The sequence below is a fragment of the Tursiops truncatus genome, chromosome 12, assembly GCF_011762595.2.
Source record: "Tursiops truncatus isolate mTurTru1 chromosome 12, mTurTru1.mat.Y, whole genome shotgun sequence".
In the NCBI taxonomy this organism is placed as follows: domain Eukaryota; kingdom Metazoa; phylum Chordata; class Mammalia; order Artiodactyla; family Delphinidae; genus Tursiops; species Tursiops truncatus.
In genome coordinates this window covers 71,595,552-71,619,597 of record NC_047045.1, presented here as the reverse complement: position 1 = coordinate 71,619,597, position 24,046 = coordinate 71,595,552, and the positions used below count along the sequence as shown (strand labels likewise).

General features: G+C 34.7%; 1 protein-coding gene across 11 annotated transcripts in view; it reads right to left on the bottom strand.

Moving 5' to 3' along the window:
• Positions 1-24,046, bottom strand: part of STXBP5 (syntaxin binding protein 5) — a 165,767-nt gene that overhangs the window by 35,676 nt on the left and 106,045 nt on the right. For 7 of the 11 annotated variants that reach the window (XR_002179675.3, XM_019951508.3, XM_019951510.3 and 4 more), the window contains 3 exons: positions 19,056-19,121; positions 14,539-14,598; positions 14,389-14,436 (listed from right to left, as the gene is read on the bottom strand). Coding sequence is in view for 10 of the 11 variants with exons in the window: in XM_019951508.3 (XP_019807067.1) it covers positions 14,389-14,436; positions 14,539-14,598; positions 19,056-19,121 (174 nt within the window). In the remaining variant the exon portion in view is untranslated. The remainder of the gene's footprint in view (positions 1-14,388; positions 14,437-14,538; positions 14,599-19,055; positions 19,122-24,046) is intronic. The other 4 variants (XM_019951509.3, XM_073789707.1, XM_019951511.3 and 1 more) reach the window with 2 other exon arrangements.

The window sequence follows — 24,046 nt, the reverse complement described above, 5'->3', positions numbered from 1 at the left end:
CATTAGGCATAATACCTTACACACAGTGTGGATTTGATAAACGTTATTATTTATGAATAATAAACAAATAAAATGACTTTTTCATAAACTGTAAAATGTTACACAGATGAGCTATTAATATACTTGTAAACAACCCAATATTTCTTTATTCTAATTCTATGGTAATATTCCAATTAACTAAAACAAGAAAATGGAAAAAAACTTTTAGGATATAAATATAGAATGGCATGCACAACTATAAGCTCAACCTCTTTTTAAGTTCATTTCAAAAACTAAGTTCTATATCTAAACATAAGAAGTGAAATAAACCTGAGTAATTCATAAGATATTTTTATGGGGAAGCGGTGGAGGGGGGAAAAGATTTAATTCCTTGGCATTTCCTGTGTAATTTATATTTATGCCTTCAGGTTCCATAGCCCTTTCTTCTGTAGTCTCCACCTAGTGATACTAAACCCATCTGATGAACTGATCATATAGTTTCAGATACTGAACTCTTCAGTACTAGTATTTCACTTTGTTATAAAGTTTTAATTTTCTCTGCTGATATTCTCCATCTGTTCACTCACTATGACCATGTTCCCATTTCAGTACCTGAACATATAATATTATAGCAGTTGCTTTAAAACTCTTGGCTGCTAATTTCAACATCTAGGTCATCTTATAGTCTGTTTCTACTGATTTTTTAAATTCTTAATTATGGGTCATATTTTCTCATGATTTTGAATTTTTATTTCACTTGTCTAGGAACTTTTGATTGAATGTGGACATATGTTTTGACTGAATAGTAGATAATATGTTGAAGGGAGCCTGGATTATACCATCAACCTTAACTGGTGTTGAGTTTTGTTCTGCCATGCAGTTAAATTACTGGTGGATAACAAGCTTGGTTTTATTCTTTGTTAGGGTGGGTCTATTTCAGTTAGAACTTTGTTCTAGGGTATGGCTCTTATGCTAAGAACTGATCCTTACTCTTCAAGAGTGGCCTTGCTGGGATATAAACAGAATGAATGAGGTGCTCAGCAAGGTCTCACTACTTCTACTCCCAGCATCGCATGACATCTGATATCACTGGCCAGCTCTCAGCCTCACAGCAGGTGGTTGTTAAGTAGGCCTACTGAAGTCTTGACCAGCTCATATGTGGCCCAGCCCTAAGGCAAGGACCGGCATTGAATCTCCACAGGGATTCTAGGAATCCCCCTTGAAGCAGTTCCTTCTTCTCTAGTGCCCTCCCTCACAAATTCCAGTCACTTTAGAAGCCCAGAACTCCAACTTCCTCCTCCTTAGCTTAATGAGACTGCAACTCCACTTGGGTTCTAATCACTCTGCACTGCAACAGGAAAAGTATTCTCTGGCAGAGAACTGTGTTTCACCTCATGTTTTTTCTTTCTCTTGAGGATGACAGTCCTGGACTGCTCAATGCCTGGCAATAAGAGCCTCATGTATTTTGACTAGTTTTACTGTTGTCTTCTGTGAGAGGCTAAGTTCCAAACCCAAGGTCTAAAGTTGAAATTTAGGCTAAATGTTTCTTTCAGTTTTTGTGACTACTTCAGAGGAATATCCTTGTTTTCAGGTCTGTTTAATCAACCTCCTTGGTGGCAGGTCCAGGAGAGGCAGATCCACTTCTGGAGAACCTCTAGTTAGTCCTCCTGGCTTATAAACTGTACTCTGGTTGTAATTTTGTGAGGAAGCAGTTGCAGACTTTATCTAGTATTTTCTGAAGCTCATATTTTTACTTCTCAGGAGTCTCAGAAGCACTTGCAACACAATTACCTTGTCACCTGATTTCATCACACTGAAAAAGAAACTTCTGCTCATGCTTTGAAGTTACTCAGCTTCCACTGAGGTTTTCAAACTGAAAACATATGATCTGAATGAGTTCTTGGAAGGCAAATTGCCTGTTTTTCTCTTCTTTATCTGTGTATTCTGCAACTCTTGCCCTGGTACCCAGTATCTTCCTTGCTTTGAAATCCTCTGTCACTAGAAACTATAAAATAGCTCTCTTTCTCTATGCCTTTGTCCACAGCAGAAACAATGGGAATGACAGTAAAGAAGTTTCTTCAGTCTGAAGAAAACTGGAGTCAAAGATGGATCTTAGCAGGCTGTTAACCTGAGTGTTTGCTCTCTCTTCTTATAAACCAGAATGAGAATATCAAGCTGGCTCGCTGAATAAGCAGTAAAGAGCTGCGTCTGATTGTAAAGAATAATGAAGTTACACTTAATCACAACAATCATGTCTGCAATGGTAGTTTCAACACCAAGGAAAGATGCATGATGTTCAAGAGAAGTAAATCTTAAGGCAAGGGGACTGCATGGGCCATTATACCATACATGACAGTTCCCTCACGGTTGATGCTTTTTAGTTCTTCGCAAAGAAAAGTTTCTCAATTATAGAGATTCTTACCACTTCTCTGAAATTAAACAGATGCTTTGAAATTTTCCTTTACCTTTTCTACCCACTGTGTTCCACATCTTATTCTTCTAAGGAAGGTTTTTTAAAAGAAAACAGAACTATGACTTTTATATTAATGTACCAACAATAAAAGGTGAAATGACTTCTTATTATGACAGTATGAAGAAGATGCCAAAAAAGCAAACGGATCTTTGTTTACATCGAGAGCGGTTCAATAGTTAGAATAAAGTGACAATATCACTTTTCTCACCTGCAGAGATACAATGCAACTCTTTTCATGGATAATGTCGAAATGTATGCATATTAAATAAAAGCAATCAGAATAATTAAAAAAAAAAGACTAAAAATCAGCTTGTAGGATAGAGCAAGCAATCCAAGGGGGGGAAAGTGGGACCAAGAAGTAGAAACTCTCCTATCACACACTATTTTAATAGTCATTTGAACTAATAATGTCAGTTTCTACCTCCCATCCTAGAATATAAATTCTATGAATTTGGGAACAGAATTTATTTTGCAAATTACTGTATCTATGCATGTGTCTAGCACTTAATGTGTATGTTCAATAAACATGGCAATGAATGAAAATAAACAAAAACTGTTAGAATTTTTAGAAAGAAGCTGAATTTCTTCATGAAGTGAAAAAGAAAGAAAAAGGGGACAAATTAAATATAGGCTTATTAATCAAAAGGACAACTTTTGGAAATACAAACACTTATCCATTACCTAAGATGAAGGAGAAACTTTAAAAAGATACTAATACCTGTCTGGTAAAGATCTGGCTATTACAAGTTCTCTTAATTCTTGAACTCCTAGAGCTTTTGTCTTCATTATTTTTCCTGTCTCTACATACTTTCCACAAACTCATAAAACTTAACGTCTAGGATATCACCATAATCAAAAACATCTCAAAGCATTTCCTATAGAAGGTAGTACATAAACGTAACATAATAAGTGCTGCGTGCTGAATTATTCCCCCCGAATTCATACGTGGAAGCCTTAACCCTTACTAACTCAGAATACGACCTATTTGGAGATAGGACCTTTAAAGAGGCGATTAAGTTGAAATGAGGTCACTAAGTGTGGGTGCTCATCCAATCTGATTGGTACATGTAAGAAGAAGAAATCTGGATACACAGACACACTAGGGGTGCACGTGCCTAGAAGAACAGACGATGTGAGGACACAGAAAGAAGGCAACCACCTGTAAACCAAGGAGAGAGGCCTCAGAAAGAAAAAAAAACCTGTCAATGCCTTGATCTTGGACTTCTAGCCTCTAGAACTATTCTAGAGAAAGTAAATTTCTATTATTTAAGTGACCCAGTTTGCAGTATTTTCAGATGGCAACTCTAGCAAATAAATACAATAAGTAATGACAGAAAATAAATTGCCACATGAATAGTTCTGTTCAAACGATAGTTGACGAAAAACTATTTCAGTAACGTAACTTTAATTTGGACTAATTTTCTTTATGTTAGGAAGCAAACAGCAAGTTATTTCTAGAAAGATCACTGCATATCCTTCTAATGTAAGAAAAAGATGATTCTATAGAGAGACGCACACACAGTAAGTACTGGTAATAAAACGAACAGACTTTGCTGAGCAGATTTTATTATGAAATTTGACAGAAAATACACTAAGAAATAGAATTAGAGTTTGAGTACACAATATGCCATACTCTTCGGATTTTAGTCATCCTGAAAAAGAAAAAAGAATTCATTTAGAGGAATCCCTACTTGTATAATGGTTTTAAAATACCTGTCTGAAATTTCATTCTTGACAATTAAGAGTAAGTAACACGCTTTTCTCAAAAGAATGAAAAGAACTGAGGACAGTCTCAGAGACCTCTGGGACAACATTAAACACACCAACATTCGAATTATAGGGGTTCCAGAAGAAGAAGAGAAAAAGAAAGGGACTGAAAAATATTTGAAGAGATTATAGTTGAAAACTTCCCTAATATGGGAAAGGAAATAGTTAATCAAGTCCAGGATGCACAGAGAGTCCCATACAGGATAAATCCAAGGAGAAATACACCAAGACACATATTAATCAAACTGTCAAAAATTAAATACAAAGAAAACATATTAAAAGCAGCAAGGGAAAAACAACAATTAACACACAAGGGAATCCCCATAAGGTTAACCACTGATCTTTCAGCAGAAACTCTGCAAGCCAGAAGGGACTGGCAGGACATATTGAAAGTGATGAAGGAGAAAAACCTGCAACCAAGATTACTCTACCCAGCAAGGATCTCATTAAGATTTGATGGAGAAATTAAAATCTTTACAGACAAGCAAAAGCTGAGAGAGTTCAGCACCGCCAAACCAATTTTACAACAACTGCTAAAGGATCTTCTCTAGGCAAGAAACACAAGAGAAGGAAAAGACCTACAATAACGAACCCAAAACAATTAAGAAAATGGGAATAGGAATATACATATCGATAATTACCTTCAATGTAAATGGACTAAGTGCTCCCACCAAAAGACACAGATTGGCTGAATGGATACAAAAACAAGACCCATATATACGCTGTCTACAAGAGACCCACTTCAGACCTAGAGACACATACAGACTGAAAGTAAGGGGATGGAAAACGATATTTCATGCAAATGGAAACCAAAAGAAAGCTGGAGTAGCAATTCTCATATCAGACAAAATAGACTTTAAAATAAAGACTATTAGAAGAGACACAGATGGACACTACATAATGATCAAGGGATCGATCCAAGAAGAAGCTATAACAATTGTAAATATTTATGCACCCAACATAGGAGCACCTCAATACATAAGGCAAATACTAACAGCCATAAAAGGGGAAATCGACAGTAACATATCATAGTAGGGGACCTTAACACCCCACTTTCACCAATGGACAGATCATCCAAAATGAAAATAAATAGGAAACACAAGCTTTAAATGATACATTAAACAAGATGGACTTAATTGATATTCATAGGACATTCCACCCAAAAACAATGGAATACACCTTTTTCTCAAGTGCTCATGGAACATTCTCCAGGATAGACCATATCTTGGGTCACAAATCAAGGCTTCGTAAATTTAAGAAAATTGAAATTGTATCAAGTATCTTTTCCGACCACAACGCTATGAGACTAGATATCAATTACAGGAAAAGATCTGTAAAAAATACAAACACATGGAGGCTAAACAATACACTACTTAATAACGAAGTGATCACTGAAGAAATCAAAGAGAAAATCAAAAAATACCTAGAAACAAATGACAATGGAGACATGATGACCCAAAACCTATGGGATGCAGCTAAAGCAGTTCTCAGAGGGAAGTTTATAGCAATACAATCCTATCTTAAGAAACAGGAAACATCTTGAATAAACAACCTAACCTTGCACTTAAAGCAATTAGAGAAAGAAGAACAAAAAAACCCCCAAAGTTAGAAGAAGGAAAGAAATCATAAAGATCAGATCAGAAATAAATGAAAAAGAAATGAAGGAAACGATAGCAAAAATCAATAAAACTAAAAGCTGGTTCTTTGAGAAGATAAACAAAATTGATAAACCATTAGCCAGACTCATCAAGAAAAAAAGGGAGAAGACTCAAATCAATAGAATTAGAAATGAAAAAGGGGAAGTAACAACTGACACTGCAGAAATACAAAAGATCATGAGAGATTACTACAAGCAACTCTATGCCAATAAAATGGACAACTTAGAAGAAATGGACAAATTCTTAGAAATGCACAACCTGCCAAGACTGAATCAGGAAGAAATAGAAAATATGAACAGACCAATCACAAGCACTGAAATTGAAACTGCAATTAAAAATCTTCCAACAAACAAAGGCCCAGGACCAGATGGCTTCACATGCGAATTCTATCAAAAATTTACAGAAGAGCTAACACCTATCCTTCTCAAACTCTTCCAAAATATAGCAGAGGGAGGAACACTCCCAAACTCATTCTACGAGGCCACCATCACCTTGATACCAAAACCAGACAAGGATGTCACAAAGAAAGAAAACTACAGGCCAATATCACTGATGAACATAGATGCAAAAATCCTCAACAAAATACTAGCAAACAGAATCCAACAGCACATTAAAAGGCTCATACACCATGATCAAGTGGGGTTTATTCCAGTAATGCAAGGATTCTTTAATATATGCAAATCAATCAATGTGATAAACCATATTAACAAATTGAAGAAGAAAAACCATATGATCATCTCAATAGATGCAGAGAAAGCTTTTGACAATATTTAACACCCATTTATGATAAAAATCCTGCAGAAAGTAGGCACAGAGGGAACTTTCCTAAACATAATAAAGGCCATATATGACAAACCCACAGCTAACATCGTCCTCAATGGTGAAAAACTGAAAGCATTTCCACTAAGATCAGGAACAAGACAAGGTTGCCCACTCTCACCACTTTTATTCAACATAGTTTTGGAAGTTTTAGCCACAGCAATCAGAGAAGAAAAGGAAATAAAAGGAATCCAAATCGGAAAAGAAGAAGTAAAGCTGTCACTATTTGCAGATGACGTGATACTATACATAGAAAATCCTAAAGATGCTACTAGAAAACTACTAATCAATGAATTTGGTAAAGTAGCAGGATACAAAATTAATGCACAGAAATCTCTGGCATTCCTATACACTAATGATGAAAAATCTGAAAGTGAAATCAAGAAAACACTCCCATTTACCACTGCAACAAAATGAATAAAATATCTAGGAATAAACCTACCTAAGGAGACAAAAGACCTGTATGCAGAAAATTACAAGACAATGATGAAAGAAATTAAAGATGATACAAATAGATGGAGAGATATACCATGTTCTTGGATTGGAAGAATCAATATTGTGAAAATGACTGTACTACCCAAAGCAATCCACAGATTCAATGCAATCCCTATGAAACTACCACTGCTATTTTTCACAGAACTAGAACAAAAAATTTCACACATGTATGGAAACACAAAAGACCCCGAACAGCCAAAGCAATCTTGAGAACGAAAAACGGAGCTGGAGGAATCAGGCTCCCTGACTTCAGACTATACTACAAAGCTACAGTAATCAACACAGTATGGTACTGGCACAAAAACAGAAATATAGATAAATGGAACAGGATAGAAAGTCCAGAGATAAACCCACGCACATATGGTCACCTTATCTTTGATAAAGGAGGCAGGAATGTACAGTGGAGAAAGGACAGCCTCTTCAATAAGTGGTGCTGGGCAGGGAGATCAGCTCGGTGCTTTGTGACTGCCTGGAGGGGTGTGATAGGGAGGGTGGAGGGAGGGAGACGCAAGAGGGAAGAGATACGGGAACATATGTATATGTATAACTGATTCACTTTGTTATAAAGCAGAAACTAACACACCATTATAAAGCAATTATACCCCAATAAAGATGTTAAAAAAAAAAAAGTGGTGCTGGGAAAACTGGACAGGTACTTGTAGAAGTATGAGATTAGATCACTCCTTAACACCATACACAAAAATAAACTCAAAATGGATTAAAGACCTAAATGTAAGGCCAGACACTATCAAACTCTTAGAGGAAAACCTAGGCAGAGCACTCTATGACATAAATCACAGCAAGATCTTTTTTGACCCACCTCCTAGAGAAATGGAAATAAAAACAAAAACAAACAAATGGGACCTAATGAAACTTCAAAGCTTTTGCACAGCAAAGGAAACCATAAACAAGATGAAAAGACAACCCTCAGAATGGGAGAAAATATTTTCAAATGAAGCAACTGACAAAGGATTAATCTCCAAAATTTATAAGCAGCTCATGCAGCTCAATAACAAAAAAACAAACAACCCAATCCAAAAATGGGCAGAAGACCTAAACAGACATTTCTCCAAAGAAGATATACAGACTGCCAACAAACATATGAAAGAATGCTCAACATCACTAATCATTAGAGAAATGCAAATCAAAACTACAATGAGATATCATCTCACACCAGTCAGAATGGCCATCATCAAAAAATCTACAAACAATAAATGCTGGAGAGGGTGTGGAGAAAAGGGAACCCTCTTGCACTGTTGGTGGGAATGTAAATTGATACAGCCACTGTGGAGAACAGTATGGAGGTTCCTTAAAAAACTACAAATAGAACTACCATATGACACAGCAATCTCACTACTGGGCATATATACCCTGAGAAAACCATAATTCAAAAAGACTCATGTACCCAAATGTTTATTGCAGAGATGGAAACAACCTAAGTGTCCATCATCGGATGAATGGATAAAGAAGATGTGCACATATATACAATGGAATATTACTCAGCCATAAAAAGAAATCAAATTGAGCTATTTGTAATGAGGTGGATAGATCTAGAGTCTGTCATACAGAGTGAAGTAAGTCAGAAAGAGAAAGACAATTACCGTATGCTAACGCATATATATGGAATTTAAGAAAAAATAAATGTCATGAAGAACCTAGGGGTAAGACAGGAATAAAGACACAGACCTACTACAGAATGGACTTGAGGATATGGGGAGGGGGAAGGGTAAGCTGTGACAAAGCGAGAGAGAGGCATGGACATATATACACTACCAAACGTAAAGTAGATAGCTAGTGGGAAGCAGCCACATAGCACAGGGAGATCAGTTAGGTGCTTTGTGACCACCTAGAGGGGTGGGATAGGGAGGGTGGGAGGGAGGGAGACAGAAGAGGGAAGAGATATGGGAACATATATATATGTAGAACTTATTCAGTTTGTTATAAAGCAGAAACTAACACACCATGGTAAAGCAATTATACTCCAATTAAGATATAAAAAAAAAAGTAATACGCTTTTTTCAAAGTGGAAAATATTAAAGTTACCTGTAAAAACGGTATTACTGCACACTTGACTCATCTTCTCTTTCAAGATGAGCTTCTGTTCTTTCAGTAGCCACATTGTGGATTAAATGTAAAGATGAACTTCTATAGATGTAGCAGCCACATTTTGGGTTGAATATTGGGGAATATAAACTAGAAATATCAGTACTAATTTGTTTTATAATGAATTAGAATAATTTTAAAACTTAAAATTCTATTTAATTTCATACAAACCTTTTCAAATTCATATGGCGAACTCCAAATAAACCTCTGAGAACTTATTTTTCGAATTGTAAATATAAAAGAGTTGGGAAGACAGCACAAGAAGAGACCATACACTATGAGAGCAGTGACATGCTACAGTGTATAGTGAACAGACCGGGATTCTGATCTTGACTAAGTCATGATCATGGGATATTTCTTTGGATAGGCTCAATTTTTTTTCTTGAAAAATAAAGGGGCTTGAGCTGCTTTAAAACTGTAGGATTTAATAAGTTAGTGATTTAGAATATAATGGTTCAGAACAGATTTAAGTCTGTTAGAACACTTTAATATGAAAAAGGGATTATTGGGACTCATGTATAGGAGAACTCATGAAAACAGCACTTGGACATTATCTTCATTTAAGTAGACTTCAAAAATTACTTCAGTTTTTGCTAAGAAAGAAAATTAATTGTTCCCCAAGTAACTGCTAATTCAAAAATTTGAGACATAAAAAGGGCCCTGGAGGTATTATCTTTCCTATATTAATAAATATCATACGACAAATATCTAGTATAATATCTAGAACTTAGGAGGTGTCCATTAAATAGAGCTACTGGGATGGGATGAATTGGGAGATTGGGATTGACATATATACACTACTATGTATAAAACATAACTAATGAGAACTGCTGTATAGCACAGGGAACTCTACTTAATGCTCTCTGATGACCTAAATGGGAAGGAAATCCAGAAAAGAGGGGATACATATATACGTATGGCTGATTCACTTCGCTGTGCAGCAGAAGCTAGCACAGCACTGTAAAGCAACTACACCCCAATTAAGAAAAAATAGAGCTATTATTCTGTTTGTTTTGGCACAGCACTAATTAAGTCACCATACTTTTGAATCTTTATTCTTTCATCTCCAGTATTATTTCCCCCTCACAGTTTCATGTAATCATTCCTTCTATATGAAAATTAGTAATAAAATGGGGCATGGGCAGGGTTGTAGACTATAGAATCCAGCTAGAAATCTACTTTCAGACTGAAATAGACTCATAATGAAATAGAATGATCTTTAGAGAAGTTTAATCGTGTAATTTCAAGATCTACCAAACAATGCTAACATCTGGACCATATTTTATTCATATCATGAAAAATTTGTTTAATACTTTAACAAAGATACATATTTTAGGACTATTTTTATATAAACTTAGAATAATAAAAAGCTTTATATATTTCTGAAATTTTATAAAATATAAATAATGAACAAATAAAAAATTGATAAGCAATCTTATTTTCTAAATGATTTACAGAAATTGCTAACTAACTACAGGAAAGTTATTGATTTTGGAAATGTTGGCCATTAAGATTTTACTAACAAAAATTATTCATAAGGTATGAACAGGCAAAACAAATCACTCTATGTGTATTAAATGCATAGGGATGCTGCAGTTGCATTATACTATGCTATATTTTTACTGTTAAATTCACAAGACTAAAGTTATGTCTTTTTAGGCTGCTATTCTTATGCACGAACAATGAAGTCATTGTCAGTATCGTTTACCTGAGTTAGCTGTTGGTCAGGAAACAAACAATGAAGCCAGGCTTTGGGTAGATGGGTTCGGGCACCCTACTGTCCACTCTATTTACTTTCACTTGAGTCTGCTCTTTGAGGAAGGTAGACTTCCAGGCACTGCATATTATATTTGCGTGATGGGTACCATGATGGCCCCCATGACCTAGTGCCTGGACAGAATTTAACATGAGCCACCTTTTTTCCAGGTTACCATGTAGATAGAACAGGGTCAGAGCCAGATTATCTAGTTTCAAATCACACAACAGATTTGTTTTTGAATCCTTACAGCCTTCAGTAAATCTTCTTAAGAGGTAATACAGGATATTGTTGAAGAGGACAAACAGTGGAGTTGGACAAGCTCAGTATAAATCACGGCTCTGACATTTGCTAGCTGTGTAACCAATAGATACTCTACATACTCTTTAACTCTTAGTGTCCTCATCTGTGAAACAGGGAAATAACAGTAAGTAGCTAACTGAGGTTACTGAGTGGATTAAATAAGAAAAAAATATTTATAAATGGTTGCTACAGTGTGCTAGGAAAATTGTAATTGTTAAGTATATTTTTAAAAAATTGTTACTGTCTCAGCTATTTCAGCTGTCCTGTCAGGCAGCAAAAAACAGTTGATTTTCCACGGTTGGGTCAGACTGTTAAAGTGAGAATGACATCCTGTACACCCCCTGGCCCCATCCTCTCTGATATGACACAAGCAGCAGTTACTTTCAAAGTGTAAGTGAAACTTAGGGACAAAACTTCAGAGCCAATACATTCTGTCAGCCTTCCACATAAGGTCGTTCTTTCACCAGTGATGATCTTGGAGGTTCGAGGCTTAATTCTTATGCCTTCCCTTATTAGGCCACAGCATAACTGCCTAAGCTAAAGCAATAAATGTCTGTAGATTGAAGAAGAACAAGGTGATAATTTTATGAGGTTCAGGATCCTTTAGAGCAAGTATGGGATTGGATGATAGGGAACGTAGTGAGGTCAGAACGCTCAAGGAGTCCTAGCACATTTGATACTATTAAGCTTTAAGTATTGACAGAAAAAGAGAGAGGTCTTTAGGAGATTTTATGAATTTTTTCCCAATGTTTCATTGACATTTTATGTGTTTTTCAGTAGCATATTTTATGCTAAGTCTTACTACGAAACTAGACACTAATGTAGGGAGATAAACTGTTTTTTTTTTTAAACTGAAAAAACTTTACTATCTAAAATGGCATAGTCTCCATCTGAATGAAGAAAAAATTGAGAAGTAAGCTTGCCTTCTATATACTTTGGGATATATGTTGGAATTAAAAAACTACCAGTTATAAAGTAAGTCAGTCACAGGGATGTAATGTATAGCACAGGGAATACAGTCACAAATACTATAACTTTGTATGGTAGGTAATGTATAAAAATACTGAATCACTATGTTGTACACCTGAACCTATTATAATATTGTTAAGTCAATTATACTTCAAAAAAAATACTGAAAGATTCCAACTGAAAACAATTAAAATTATATATAAAATAGGAGATATAAAAGTGGTTTCTGGAGATGAAAAATAATTATTTATAACTGTATAGCTAACATAAGTTTGAAAAGTTGAAAAAAGTTAATGTTTCCCCAAAAATATAACTACAGAAAGTGGCATGACAAAAACACTTGCTGGTAACATTCTTGCTTTCTTTTTTATGTTACCAAAGAACTATCCTTCCAATAATGTTCTCAGTCCTAAGAAATTTATTAAAGTCTTTCAAATAATCACACTCAGATATTCCATGTTTCATATTCTATTCATAACCCAGAAAAAAAAGGAAAGTGAGTCAAAACATTTAACAAAGCAAACATAACCCCAGGATCGAAAATCAAATAGATAAATTATTTGAAAAATTTAATTATGTACAAAGTAACTTTCATGCAAGGTAAAATTCCTAGGTAATTAAATTCTACAAGTTCTTTGATAAATTATACATAGAAAAGTCCCTTCTAACTTTTTACATTACATGACAGTAAAAGAACCTCTAAAGTACTATTAAGATAGTATATACTAAAAAGGAAATTGGTTGAAAAAGAAGTATGCAGTAGTGCTCGTAGATAATGAAAGTGATTTAAATGTTACCAAATGATTCACTAAAGTACCACAAATACAGACAGATAAATAATTGATACTCCATAAATGAAGAGCCCTTTACCCAAGAATAAACCGCGTTATTCAGAAAATGACCAGAGGTGCTAAAAGTCTGCCAATGTTAATATGACTAAACAGGGTTCAATTTACAACATGCAAACAATATGGATGCTACTTCTAAGAATTTTAGAAATTTACCACATATTAAACTTTATCAGTTGAAAAAATGTAAATCTATTCCAGCTGCCTAGAAATTCATCTAATTTAAGACAATTCAATGAATTGTGGGAGTTTTGGGGGAAATAAGTAATATGTTAACAGTGTAATAAATTTTTGGATTTACATCAAAGATTAAACGTATTCTCTTTTAGTAAAATGGTGTTTCTCAGGCTTGTAAAAATCTTCAGACAGGGCTTCCCTGGTGGCGCAGTGGTTGGGAGTCCGCCTGCCGATGCAGGGGACACGGGTTCGTGCCCCGGTCCAGGAGGATCCCACATGCCGCGGAGCGGCTACGCCCGTGGGCCATGGCCGCTGAGCCTGTGCGTCCGGAGCTTGTGCTCCACAACGAGAGAGGCCACAACAGTGAGAGGCCCGCGTACCACACACACACACACACACACACAAAAATCCTCAGACAAAATTCAAATTTTTATGACTAAAAAACCCTAGTTTGATTATGTCCCTAAAGTTTAATTATATATTTTATCCCCCGGTTTGAAACTCTGAAAATCTTGGACTGAGTAATTAATTTCAAAGTAGCACTCATTTTTACTTGGGGGGAAGGAGTGGTAGAAAATTCCCATTTAACCCAAGGGTAGTACAGATTACGGACTACAAGTCAATATTTTAAAGAACCACTTCCTTGAAATCTGGAGTCTGGATAATGTGAGGATAGAAGACAGGTAGGAAAAAATACAAGTAAAACTATAAAGAAAAAAATTTCAAAACTTTGGAGTATAAAACTGTACTACATATGGCATAAATTGAACCCTGCTTTATTTTAAAATAAAGCAAAAATAAAAATTAATAGAACAATTCTCACTGTTAAGTCAGAGGAAGAACTGCAACCCCAGTTTAACTGATTTTTAATAATTATTGCCCCAATGAGTTTAGAAGAAACACAGCCCAGGAGATGATTGTTTAGCATAGGAATAACAAATTAATATATACAAAATGCAATGCATTAGATAATTTTCTGGTATTGAGTTAGCATTGCAAATAGCAAGGATTAGAAACAAAATAGAAATGTCTATTTCCTACCTATATCACTGGCTACCATCTTGGAAAACTTTCTGCTTTTGATCTTCACTGAAAATAATATTTTGATACAAAATGTCAAAATCTATTCAAAGTAAACTACATGAATTAAATGTAATTAAAAGAAAATACTGTAAAATAAAGATACTATACCCTTTTCTATAAAATTATTCACTTTTTGTTGATCATCTGAATTGTGTGGTGATGAAGGACCTACACAAATGAAGACAATGGAAGGAACAGGCACATAGTCAGTCACAAACGCTGAGTTGTCACAGGGAAAAGTACAAACAAAGTAATCTGGTAACCCTTAAAACAAGTTCCCATACTACTGGCCAGAAGAAAATATCATGTATATAGTTAATAATAATTCTTATAATATTACAGTAAGAACAGCAATCAGTAGTGCATTATCTTTCGTTGACCAATCTCTAGTATGTATAAATATTAACCCTAATGTATAATAGTTTTTCCATAAGTTACAACCATTTGGCAAAATCTTGGTATATATTATAAGTTAGAGAACAGATAAAGAAAAATATAAGAAGTTATCTGTTTCTGAAAGAAAACATAAAAATTCTTGATATTAGTTAACCGAATAAGGTTTATCTAGTAGCACTTAGAGTCCTGTTTAAGTACTATACTGGTAAAGTTTATTTTAGAGTTAGCTTTCTAGATACAAACTTTAAAATCATATATAAATTCTACTAGTACCATAGAGGTCTTTAAAATACTGAGGATGATACTTATAATTTTAGATATGTTCAAATATTTACTTAAATTTAATGAGGTAAGAAATATTTTATTTCAACTGTGACTTTCAATACGTTTATCTAATATTTTTATAATTAAGATTTTAGTACTTTTTCCTTAAAAAGATGTTCCTAATTTTCATTGTATTTCTTTCATTTCTAACACAAACTTTTTATTATAAAGGGAATCCTAAGTAGTATTCTAGTTGACTTTATTATTAGAGTCAAACTACCTATCTTTGTAACACATTTCAAATGATATCTCACCCATTAAAATTTTCACCATCTCTCCAGCTATAAATCACCTCCCCTTCTTTGAATTCCTGTAAAAGTTCACCTGTTACTTCTCTTATGTTAATCACTTAACGCCTTATATTTTAAGTTTACATACACCTGACCTTTCCCACTGAACTGAACTGAGAAGCTGGGACTCTATGTGATTGATATTTGCATCTCTTTTGGACTCAGTGGAGTGCTCTTCATGTAGGAATCTCTAAGTAAACATTTGCTGAACGAATATAGCTTTTCTGCTAGAAGTGACTATCTAGAACATAACTGGAAGTAAATAAAATGGTTTTTCTATGCTGATTCCTTTTTTTATCACAGTGAAACTACTGAGCCTTCACAAATAAGGTCAAAATTTGACCTTCCCCCACAAAATCGTACTTTCTTTCTGTGGCCAGGTGGAAAACATCCTTGAAGTCTCTTCTCAGACCAAGTAAAGCCTGTCAACATTGGCAGGATCCGATTACTTCTAAAACAGTCTTATAAAAATTGCTCTTTTAAAACTATGTTATTTTTGCTAAATAGCATTTATAGATCCTCATAAATCCTATATCAAAAAATATGACATAAGTAACACTGAGCTCAGCAACATTTTCAGGAATAGAAATAGGGTACACTCCTTTTTCCCATAATATAATTCAGATTTAAAGAAGATAATGGTTATGAGAAGATATTACATATACTTTAAAATATTATTCATCTCTGATACTACATAACCACATGGATGCACAAATATTTATTAACACTTGTTTTATTTGATATATTTCATATCAGACTAATAGCAAGATAGCATATCTGAACACGAATATAAATTATAAAAATGCCCAGTATTTCTAACATAAAAATAGGCAACATAAGCCCTAAATGTGAATAAAAGAAGCAGATATATTTTTCCCTGAACTGAAAATGCCTACTACCAGTTGTCATAACTTCTGTGACAGCTCATGAAGAAGTTCCAAAAATGTTTTTAGCATTTCCTACTTGAATATATTTTAAAATTTAGATTAAATAAACACAGAAAATACACACAGCTTTTGTTTTTTTCTAGGGTACACAGAAACTCCTGAGGGCACCATCTCATGGTATGTGGCCTTGGGTTTTCTTCAATTTGAAATGTATATACCCATATCCATACATACAGACATACATACATACACACACACATAAACTTTGGAAGCAGCACTAAAATATATCCCAACATTAGAGAAGTGCTCAGTGAAGCAATCTGAGTTCTTGGAAATAAAGATCAAATGAAGATGGCAGAAATAATTTTCTATGTTAATTCAGGATGGCAGAATTAATTTTCTATTTCAGAGAGATTGTTGGTTTATTTAAAGATAAATGGAAAGGGAAAACTCTATTCATAACTTGGATTTTCTCAGGATGATTTTTGAATAGAGTTTTGATATCAGTTGCCTCAACTGTTCAGATCACAAATCTTGATTACGGGCTTTAAAAGCTTTTCAGAAAAGTTTCTCTTCAATTATACGTATTATTTCAAATGAACATATTGGTTTTGATAAAGGGCATATGGTTACTTTTCATTTTTATAATAGAGGTCCTCTTCTTAGTATGTATTAGGAATTCAGTTGAACTCCCAACCCACTTTTTATACATTTCTTCTCTCATAAACACAAACATTGTTTTCTAGCAACTATTTCCAGAGCTTTATTTTAGTTTCTATGGTAGTTCTGAGTACTTATGCATGACTGACATCCATCTCCCGGTACATGAAACATGTTTTAGGTACAACTGTTGTCTACCAAAGTGTGGTCTGTTTTTTGTAAAAGCAGTCTTTTCTGATATGCATGAATGAATATAACTCTTCAGATAACTCTTCGCTCTTTCAGAGCATAATCAAAGACTAAATAAACTAAGAGGTTATATCTAAAGATGAGAATTTGTGATTTATCAATGATTTCTGAGGTCACAATTTTTACTTTGTATTTAAAATTCACCTAAAAGGATGCCTGGTGTCATACATATTTCTGCACGTTAAAACTATATTTTCTTGTCATGTGAACCAAAGAGCACAGTATATTTGAAAATGTTGAATGATGTCTGAGTTTCTCTGGTACAAGAGAGAACCTGGAGGGTTTTTACCAGTATGCATTTTTCATATTTATCTATTGAATAATTATACTGAAGTGCACTTACATATTTATCTACAATTACCTCTCGTTGGGTTATCCCAAATTGCTAGAAATATACACCTATTGAAAGTCTGACTTAGGGTGAAAAGGAGTATTAATTTATTTGGGCTGAATCTTGTTAAAACACATTTGATAGTCATTTAATATATTGAAAGACAATATATCACATGTCCAAGTTATCAAATGTGGCCTATAGTCTTAACATATTGACAAGTGCATTCATATGGCCTTTAGGGAAGGTGAGAACATCAGAACAGTACTGTATATGGTTGGAGGAAGAACACTAATAATTAAGAGATATTATAATTCTAAATCATATTCAGAAATAACTCTAGTCCTGTGAGATGGGAAGTACGTATTGCTCCATATTACTTGTTCAATGTTATTCTACCAACGTTCAGGCTTAATATTAGGTGCTAATGATATGAGTGATTCCTGTATTCCATATGTTTTATTGGTGTAATGAGTGTACTTAAATATGAAATTTGAATATTAAGAAAACCAGAAGGTGCATATATTTTAAGAAAAGAAATGATTAACTTGAGCAATATCAGGAAAATGTAATTTTAAAAAGAAAACCTCACAAAAGTTCTATTGGTCCTAGATCTAACAGAATGGTAAACTGAAATATGAGGGAGTAAAGTAAAATGCACCTCTCAATTTTCCCCATTCTTAAAATTATTTCTGATGTAGAACTACCTACGCAAGGATCAAAATCTAAGAACAGTGTTACTTTCTGTTAAGAACAATCTTTCCAGTAGAAAGCTGATGAAAATTCCCAGCCAGAATGATTTAATAAATCTGTCAGTTAAAATTATGAAGTTAACCTTATTAAATTTTAGCAAAATTTCAATCCACTAAAAAAAATAGTGAATTCAGGATCCTCTTAATTGTACGGGGACTCAAAAAGTAATGTTACTCTGAAATATTAATACATACATAGGTTACATAAGACTAATATACGGATAAGAAAGGACAAATGCTTTAATACAGCTATAAAATTATATCTCATATTACGTTGATCAAAATCAAATGTAACTAGTCTACAATTATTCTAACTGTCCACAGTCACCATTAGATAAGTGTTAAAAATCTTTCATAACATTTAGGTGAACATTATTCATGGATTAGAGCACTATTCTACCAGATGACTCCAGGCATGCTGACAGCAAAGACAAAAACTGTAGATGACGAAACCTTCGATCCAATGGTAAGATGTAAAATACATTTTCCCAAAAAAAGTGTAAATATTAGAAGCTAAGTAAACAGTTACACGACTCTTAACAGGTAGTAGCTGTAGATTTTTATCTAATGCATTTCTTTTCACTTAATGAGAATGCAAAGAATAGTTATGATTTTAAGAATAAATATGTGACACAGAAGTTCCCTGTAGGTGTGTTTTAAACGTTTATCTGTACAAATTTGACAAGCTGTATTTTTTGTAGAATTATAATTATTAATAAAATAAAAAGCAAATTACCAGAAGTTGGAGATTTGCAGCGATCTTCTGGAGCTACAGTCCCTTCACTAATATCGCACAGACCTGCTAAAAAACAAAACCAAAACCAAATCACACCACGAGTTTATGTAAGTGCAGTTTTACCTCCTATTTACAGTATGTATTTAATGACAGCCCATTAAAAAAAAAAAAACCCAGCAGGTTAGCAGACTACGCTGGCATTGATACTATGCTCATTAGTTTTGAGATCAGAATATAGGAGTATTCTGATATTAAAACACCTCAAACTAACACAGCAGTCATCAGTTAAACAAATAAGAAACAATTTCCAAAAGAGATAATTTGCTATTTTTCAGGGACGTTAGATATAACACAGGATTTTGTTTAAAGTCGGCAATTTGAGGGCATATGACGTACATACTTCTTATTGGATTTCACTTGAAGGAGAATAAATATTTGGTAATAAATTTGGTGACTTTTACATCATAAGGACTCTCAACTCAAACCCCAAAGTGGTTTCCCCTAAGTATATCTCAAGTACCTCCCTTAAATATCACTGAATAATAATTAAAATATTGTGTGCTTCCAAGTTTGCAATATTTAAAATACAAGCATACCTTGTTTTTACTGCACTTTTCACTTTGCTTGTATTGCATTTTTTTACAAATTGAAGGCTGTGGCAACCCTGCACTGAGAAAGCCTACAGCACCATTGTTTTCAACAGCATTTACTCACTTCGCGTCTCTATGTCACATCTCAGTAATTCTCATAATAATAATAAAAAAGTCTGAAATATTACATTTGTTATGGTGATCTGTGATCGGTGATCTCTGATGTTACTATTTTAATTGTTTTGGGGCACCATGAACCACGCTCATGTAAGATAGCAAACTCAGTTGATAAGTGTGTGTGTTCTGACTGCTCCACTGACCCGCCCTTCCCCCATTCCTCTCCCTCTCCTAAGGCCTCCCTATTCCCTAAGACATAATATTGAAAGTAGATCAGTTGATAACCCTACAGTGACCTCTAAGTGTTCAAGTAAAAGGAAGAGTCAGTCAGTCGCTCCCCTTTCTCTTTAAATCCAAAATGAGAAATAATTAAGCTTGGTGAGGAAGGCATGTCAAAAGCCCAGAGAGGCTCAAAGCTAGGCCTCTTGAGCCAAATAGTTAGCCAAGTTGTGACTGCAAAGGAAAAGTTCTTGAAGGAAGTTAGACGTGCTACGCCAGTGAACACATGCATGATAAAGTGAAACAGCCTTAATGTTGATATGGAGAAAGTTTCAGTGGTTTGGATAGAAGATCAAATCAGCCACCACATTCCCTTAATCCAAAACCTAATCCAGAGGAAGGCCCTAACTCTCTTCATTTCTATGAAGACTGAGAGAGGTGGGGAAGCTGCAGAAAAGTTTGAAGCTGGCAGAGGTTGGTTCATGACGTTTAAGGAAAGAAGCCCTCTCCATAACATAAAAGGGCAGAGTGAAGCAGCAAGGGCTGATGTAGAAGCTGCAGCAAGTTATCCAGAAGATCCAGTAAGATAATTAATGAGGGTGGCTATACCAGACAATAGATTTTCAATGTAACTGAAACAGCCTTCTGTTGGAAGATGCCATCTAGGACGTGCATAGCTAGAGAGGAGAAGTTAATGCCTGGCTTCAAAGCTGCAAAGGACAGGATGACTCTCTTGTTAGGGGTTATGCAGCTGGTGACTTGAAATTGAAGCCAATGCTCATTTACCATTCTGAAGAATCCTAGGAACCTTAAGAATTATGTTAAATCTACTCTGCCTATGCTCTATACATGGAACAACAAAGCCTGAATGACAATACTTCTGTTTATAACATGGCTTATGAAATCTTTTAAGCCCACTGTTGAGAGCTACTGTTCAGAAAAAAAGATTCCTTTCAAAATATTACTGCTTATTGACAATGTACCTGGTTACCCAAAAGCTCTGATGGAAATGTACTATGAGATTAATGTTGCTTTCATGGCTGCCAACACAACATCCGTTCTGCAGCTCATGGATCAAGGAGTAATTTCAACTTTCACATTTTATTATATTTCTTAAATAATATTATATATTTTAAAAATATATACTATATATATATATACATTTTACATATATTTCTGTCATGTTGTAAGGCTATAGCTGCCATAGATAGCGATTCCTCTGATGGATCTGAGCAAAGTCAATTGAAAACCATATGGAAAGGATTCACCATTCTAGATACCATTAAGAACATTTGTGATTTCATGGGAAGAGGTTGAAATACCAACATTAACAGGAATTTGGAAGAAGCTGATTCCAACCCTCATGTTTGACTTTGAGAAGTTCAAGACTTTAGTGGAGGTAACTGCAGATGTGGTGGAAACAGCACGAGAACTAGAATTAGAAAGGGAGTCCGAAGATGGGACCGAATTGCTACAATCTCAGGATAAAACTTTAACAGACGAGGAGCTGCTTCTTATGGATGAACAAAGAAACTGGTTTCTTGAGATGAAATCTACCCCTGGTGAAGATGCTGGGAAGATTGTTGAAATGAGAACAAAGGATTTAGAATATTACCTAAAGTTAGTTGATAAAATAGCGGCAGGGTTTGAGAGGGTTCGATTGTGAGTAAAATCGTGACAGGAAGAGCCAATCGATGCAGCACACGTCACTGTTGTCTTATTTTAAGAAGTTACCATACCCACCCCAGCCTTCGGCAGCCACTGCCCTGACCAATCAGCAGCCTTTGACACTGAGGCAAGACCCTCCACCAGCAGAAAGGTTATGACCTGCTAAAAGCTCAGATAATGGTTTGTTAGATTTTTTAGCAATGAAGTATTTTAAAATCAAGGTCTGTACATTGTGTTTTTTTAGACATAATGCTACTGCACACTTAACAGACTACAGTATAGTGTAAACATAACTTTTATATGCACTGGAAAACCAAAAAATACATGTGACTCGCTCTATTGCCACATTTGCTTTAATGTGGTGGTCTGGAACTGAACCTGCAATATCTCAGATGTATGCCTGTACTGCACATTACTTTTCTTCTGGGGCTATAACTCTTAAAAAGTATACTATCACATTTTCAAAAGAGCTCTGAAGAAACACTTTCTTTTCTCAGATATATATGAATCATATAAAACTAATCTATCTTGTAGGATGGCCTCAATTCTTAGGAGAAATCCTAGCAAGGTATTTTACGCTATAGACAAAAACTATCAGACATGGCAAAATGCCAAGTAAACAATATGGAAATTAATTTGCTTGGAGATAGAAATGAAAAGAATTCTTCCAAAGTATTTAAAAATTACAAATAAACACACACCAGGAGCTTGGGATAGCTGGGCAACAGACAAGAGGCTGCATGACTAGGCCTCAGAAGTTGTCGGGTCTGATATCGACATATGTGCACATATGACTAGTATCTGCTTTTCTATTCCTCTGGTAAAATTCATGACGTCACAACCTCTACAGTCCCTAAGAAAGCTCTTACAGTAACATTTAGAGAACACTGAGTACTGAATTGGGTTTATGAGGAGTGTTTTCTATTTTGAACTATATATTATTTGTCTTCATTGGATAGGAAGCTTTTGAATGACAACAAGTAGTTTTTTTCTTTTTTTTTCAACTTTCATCACACTAAAGATTTTGGAAAAAAAATAATAAAACTAGTCTTTACAGTTCTAAGATGACATATGTAATTACACGTATGCATTTATTAATCTCTGACAAAATATCTGTATATATAAATAAACTTTTTCTTGATAAAACACTAAGATAGCAGGTGTTTAAACAGTAGTGATATATAGAAACAATCTAAGTGTCCACTGGTGGATGCACGGACGAAAAAATGAGTTATACATATACAATGGAATATTATTCAGTCATAAAAATGAATGAAATTTTGTCATTTGTGACAATGTGGATGGACCTTGAGGGCATTATGCTCAATGAAGTAAGTCAGGCAGAGAAAGACAAATACCATATAATTTCACTTATATGTGGAATCTAAAAAGATGGATGGTTGCCAGAGGTGGCAGGGGATGGGAGGAGAAATGGGTGAAGGGGGTCAAAAGGTAGAAACATCCAGTTATAAAATAAATAAGCTATGCAGATGTAATGAATACCATGATGACCACAGTTAATAACACTGTATTGCATATTTCAAAGTTGCTAAGAGAGTAGATCTTAAAAGTTCTTATCACAAGAAAAAAATTTTTTTAAACTACGTAAGGTGACGGTTGTTAACTAGACTTACCGTGGCAATCATTCTGCACTGTATACAAATATCAAATCATCATATTGTATACCTGAGACTAATATAACATTACATGTCAATCATACCTCAATTAAGTAAATAAATAAATAGTAGTGATTATATAGTCCAGTATTACAATGAGCCTGGTACTAAGTAAATTTTGAAATTTAAAGCCTTTGGTATTTTGTCAACTGCTATTAAACTCTATAAAAATGTAGTATGAGATATAATTCCCATTCTTAAAATAGCCTAGGAAGAAACATTTAAGAAGCTAAATTAAAGAGTGTGATAGTGATAATTTAATTTAGATATTAAATTACTGAGTGAGCTAAAAACCCCTTCCGTGCCTTCTGTCTGACTTAGGGTAAAAGCCGAAGTCCAGCTCCACGTGACTGGTTGATGTATATGATCCTATGGTATATGACTGTGGTATATATTATGTGGCTATGGTGTATCCTCTCTGACTTTATTTCCTCTCCTTCCACGTACTTCCCCATCTCCCTTACTCTCCCTACTTCAGCCACACTTACCGTTCACTGTAACCTTGAACTCACCAGTTACACTGCTTCTGAGCCACTGTACTTGCTCTTCTCTGCTTGAAATGTTCTCTCTACAGACATCGTCACGGAAAACAGCTGTCTCCTTTAAATCTTTGCTCAAGATATTTTATTTAGAATGTAACACCCTTGTCACTGATATTTCAAATGCCCTTCATTTAATTATTTTTCCCTTTGGCACTATTATGCAACTTACTGTACATTAG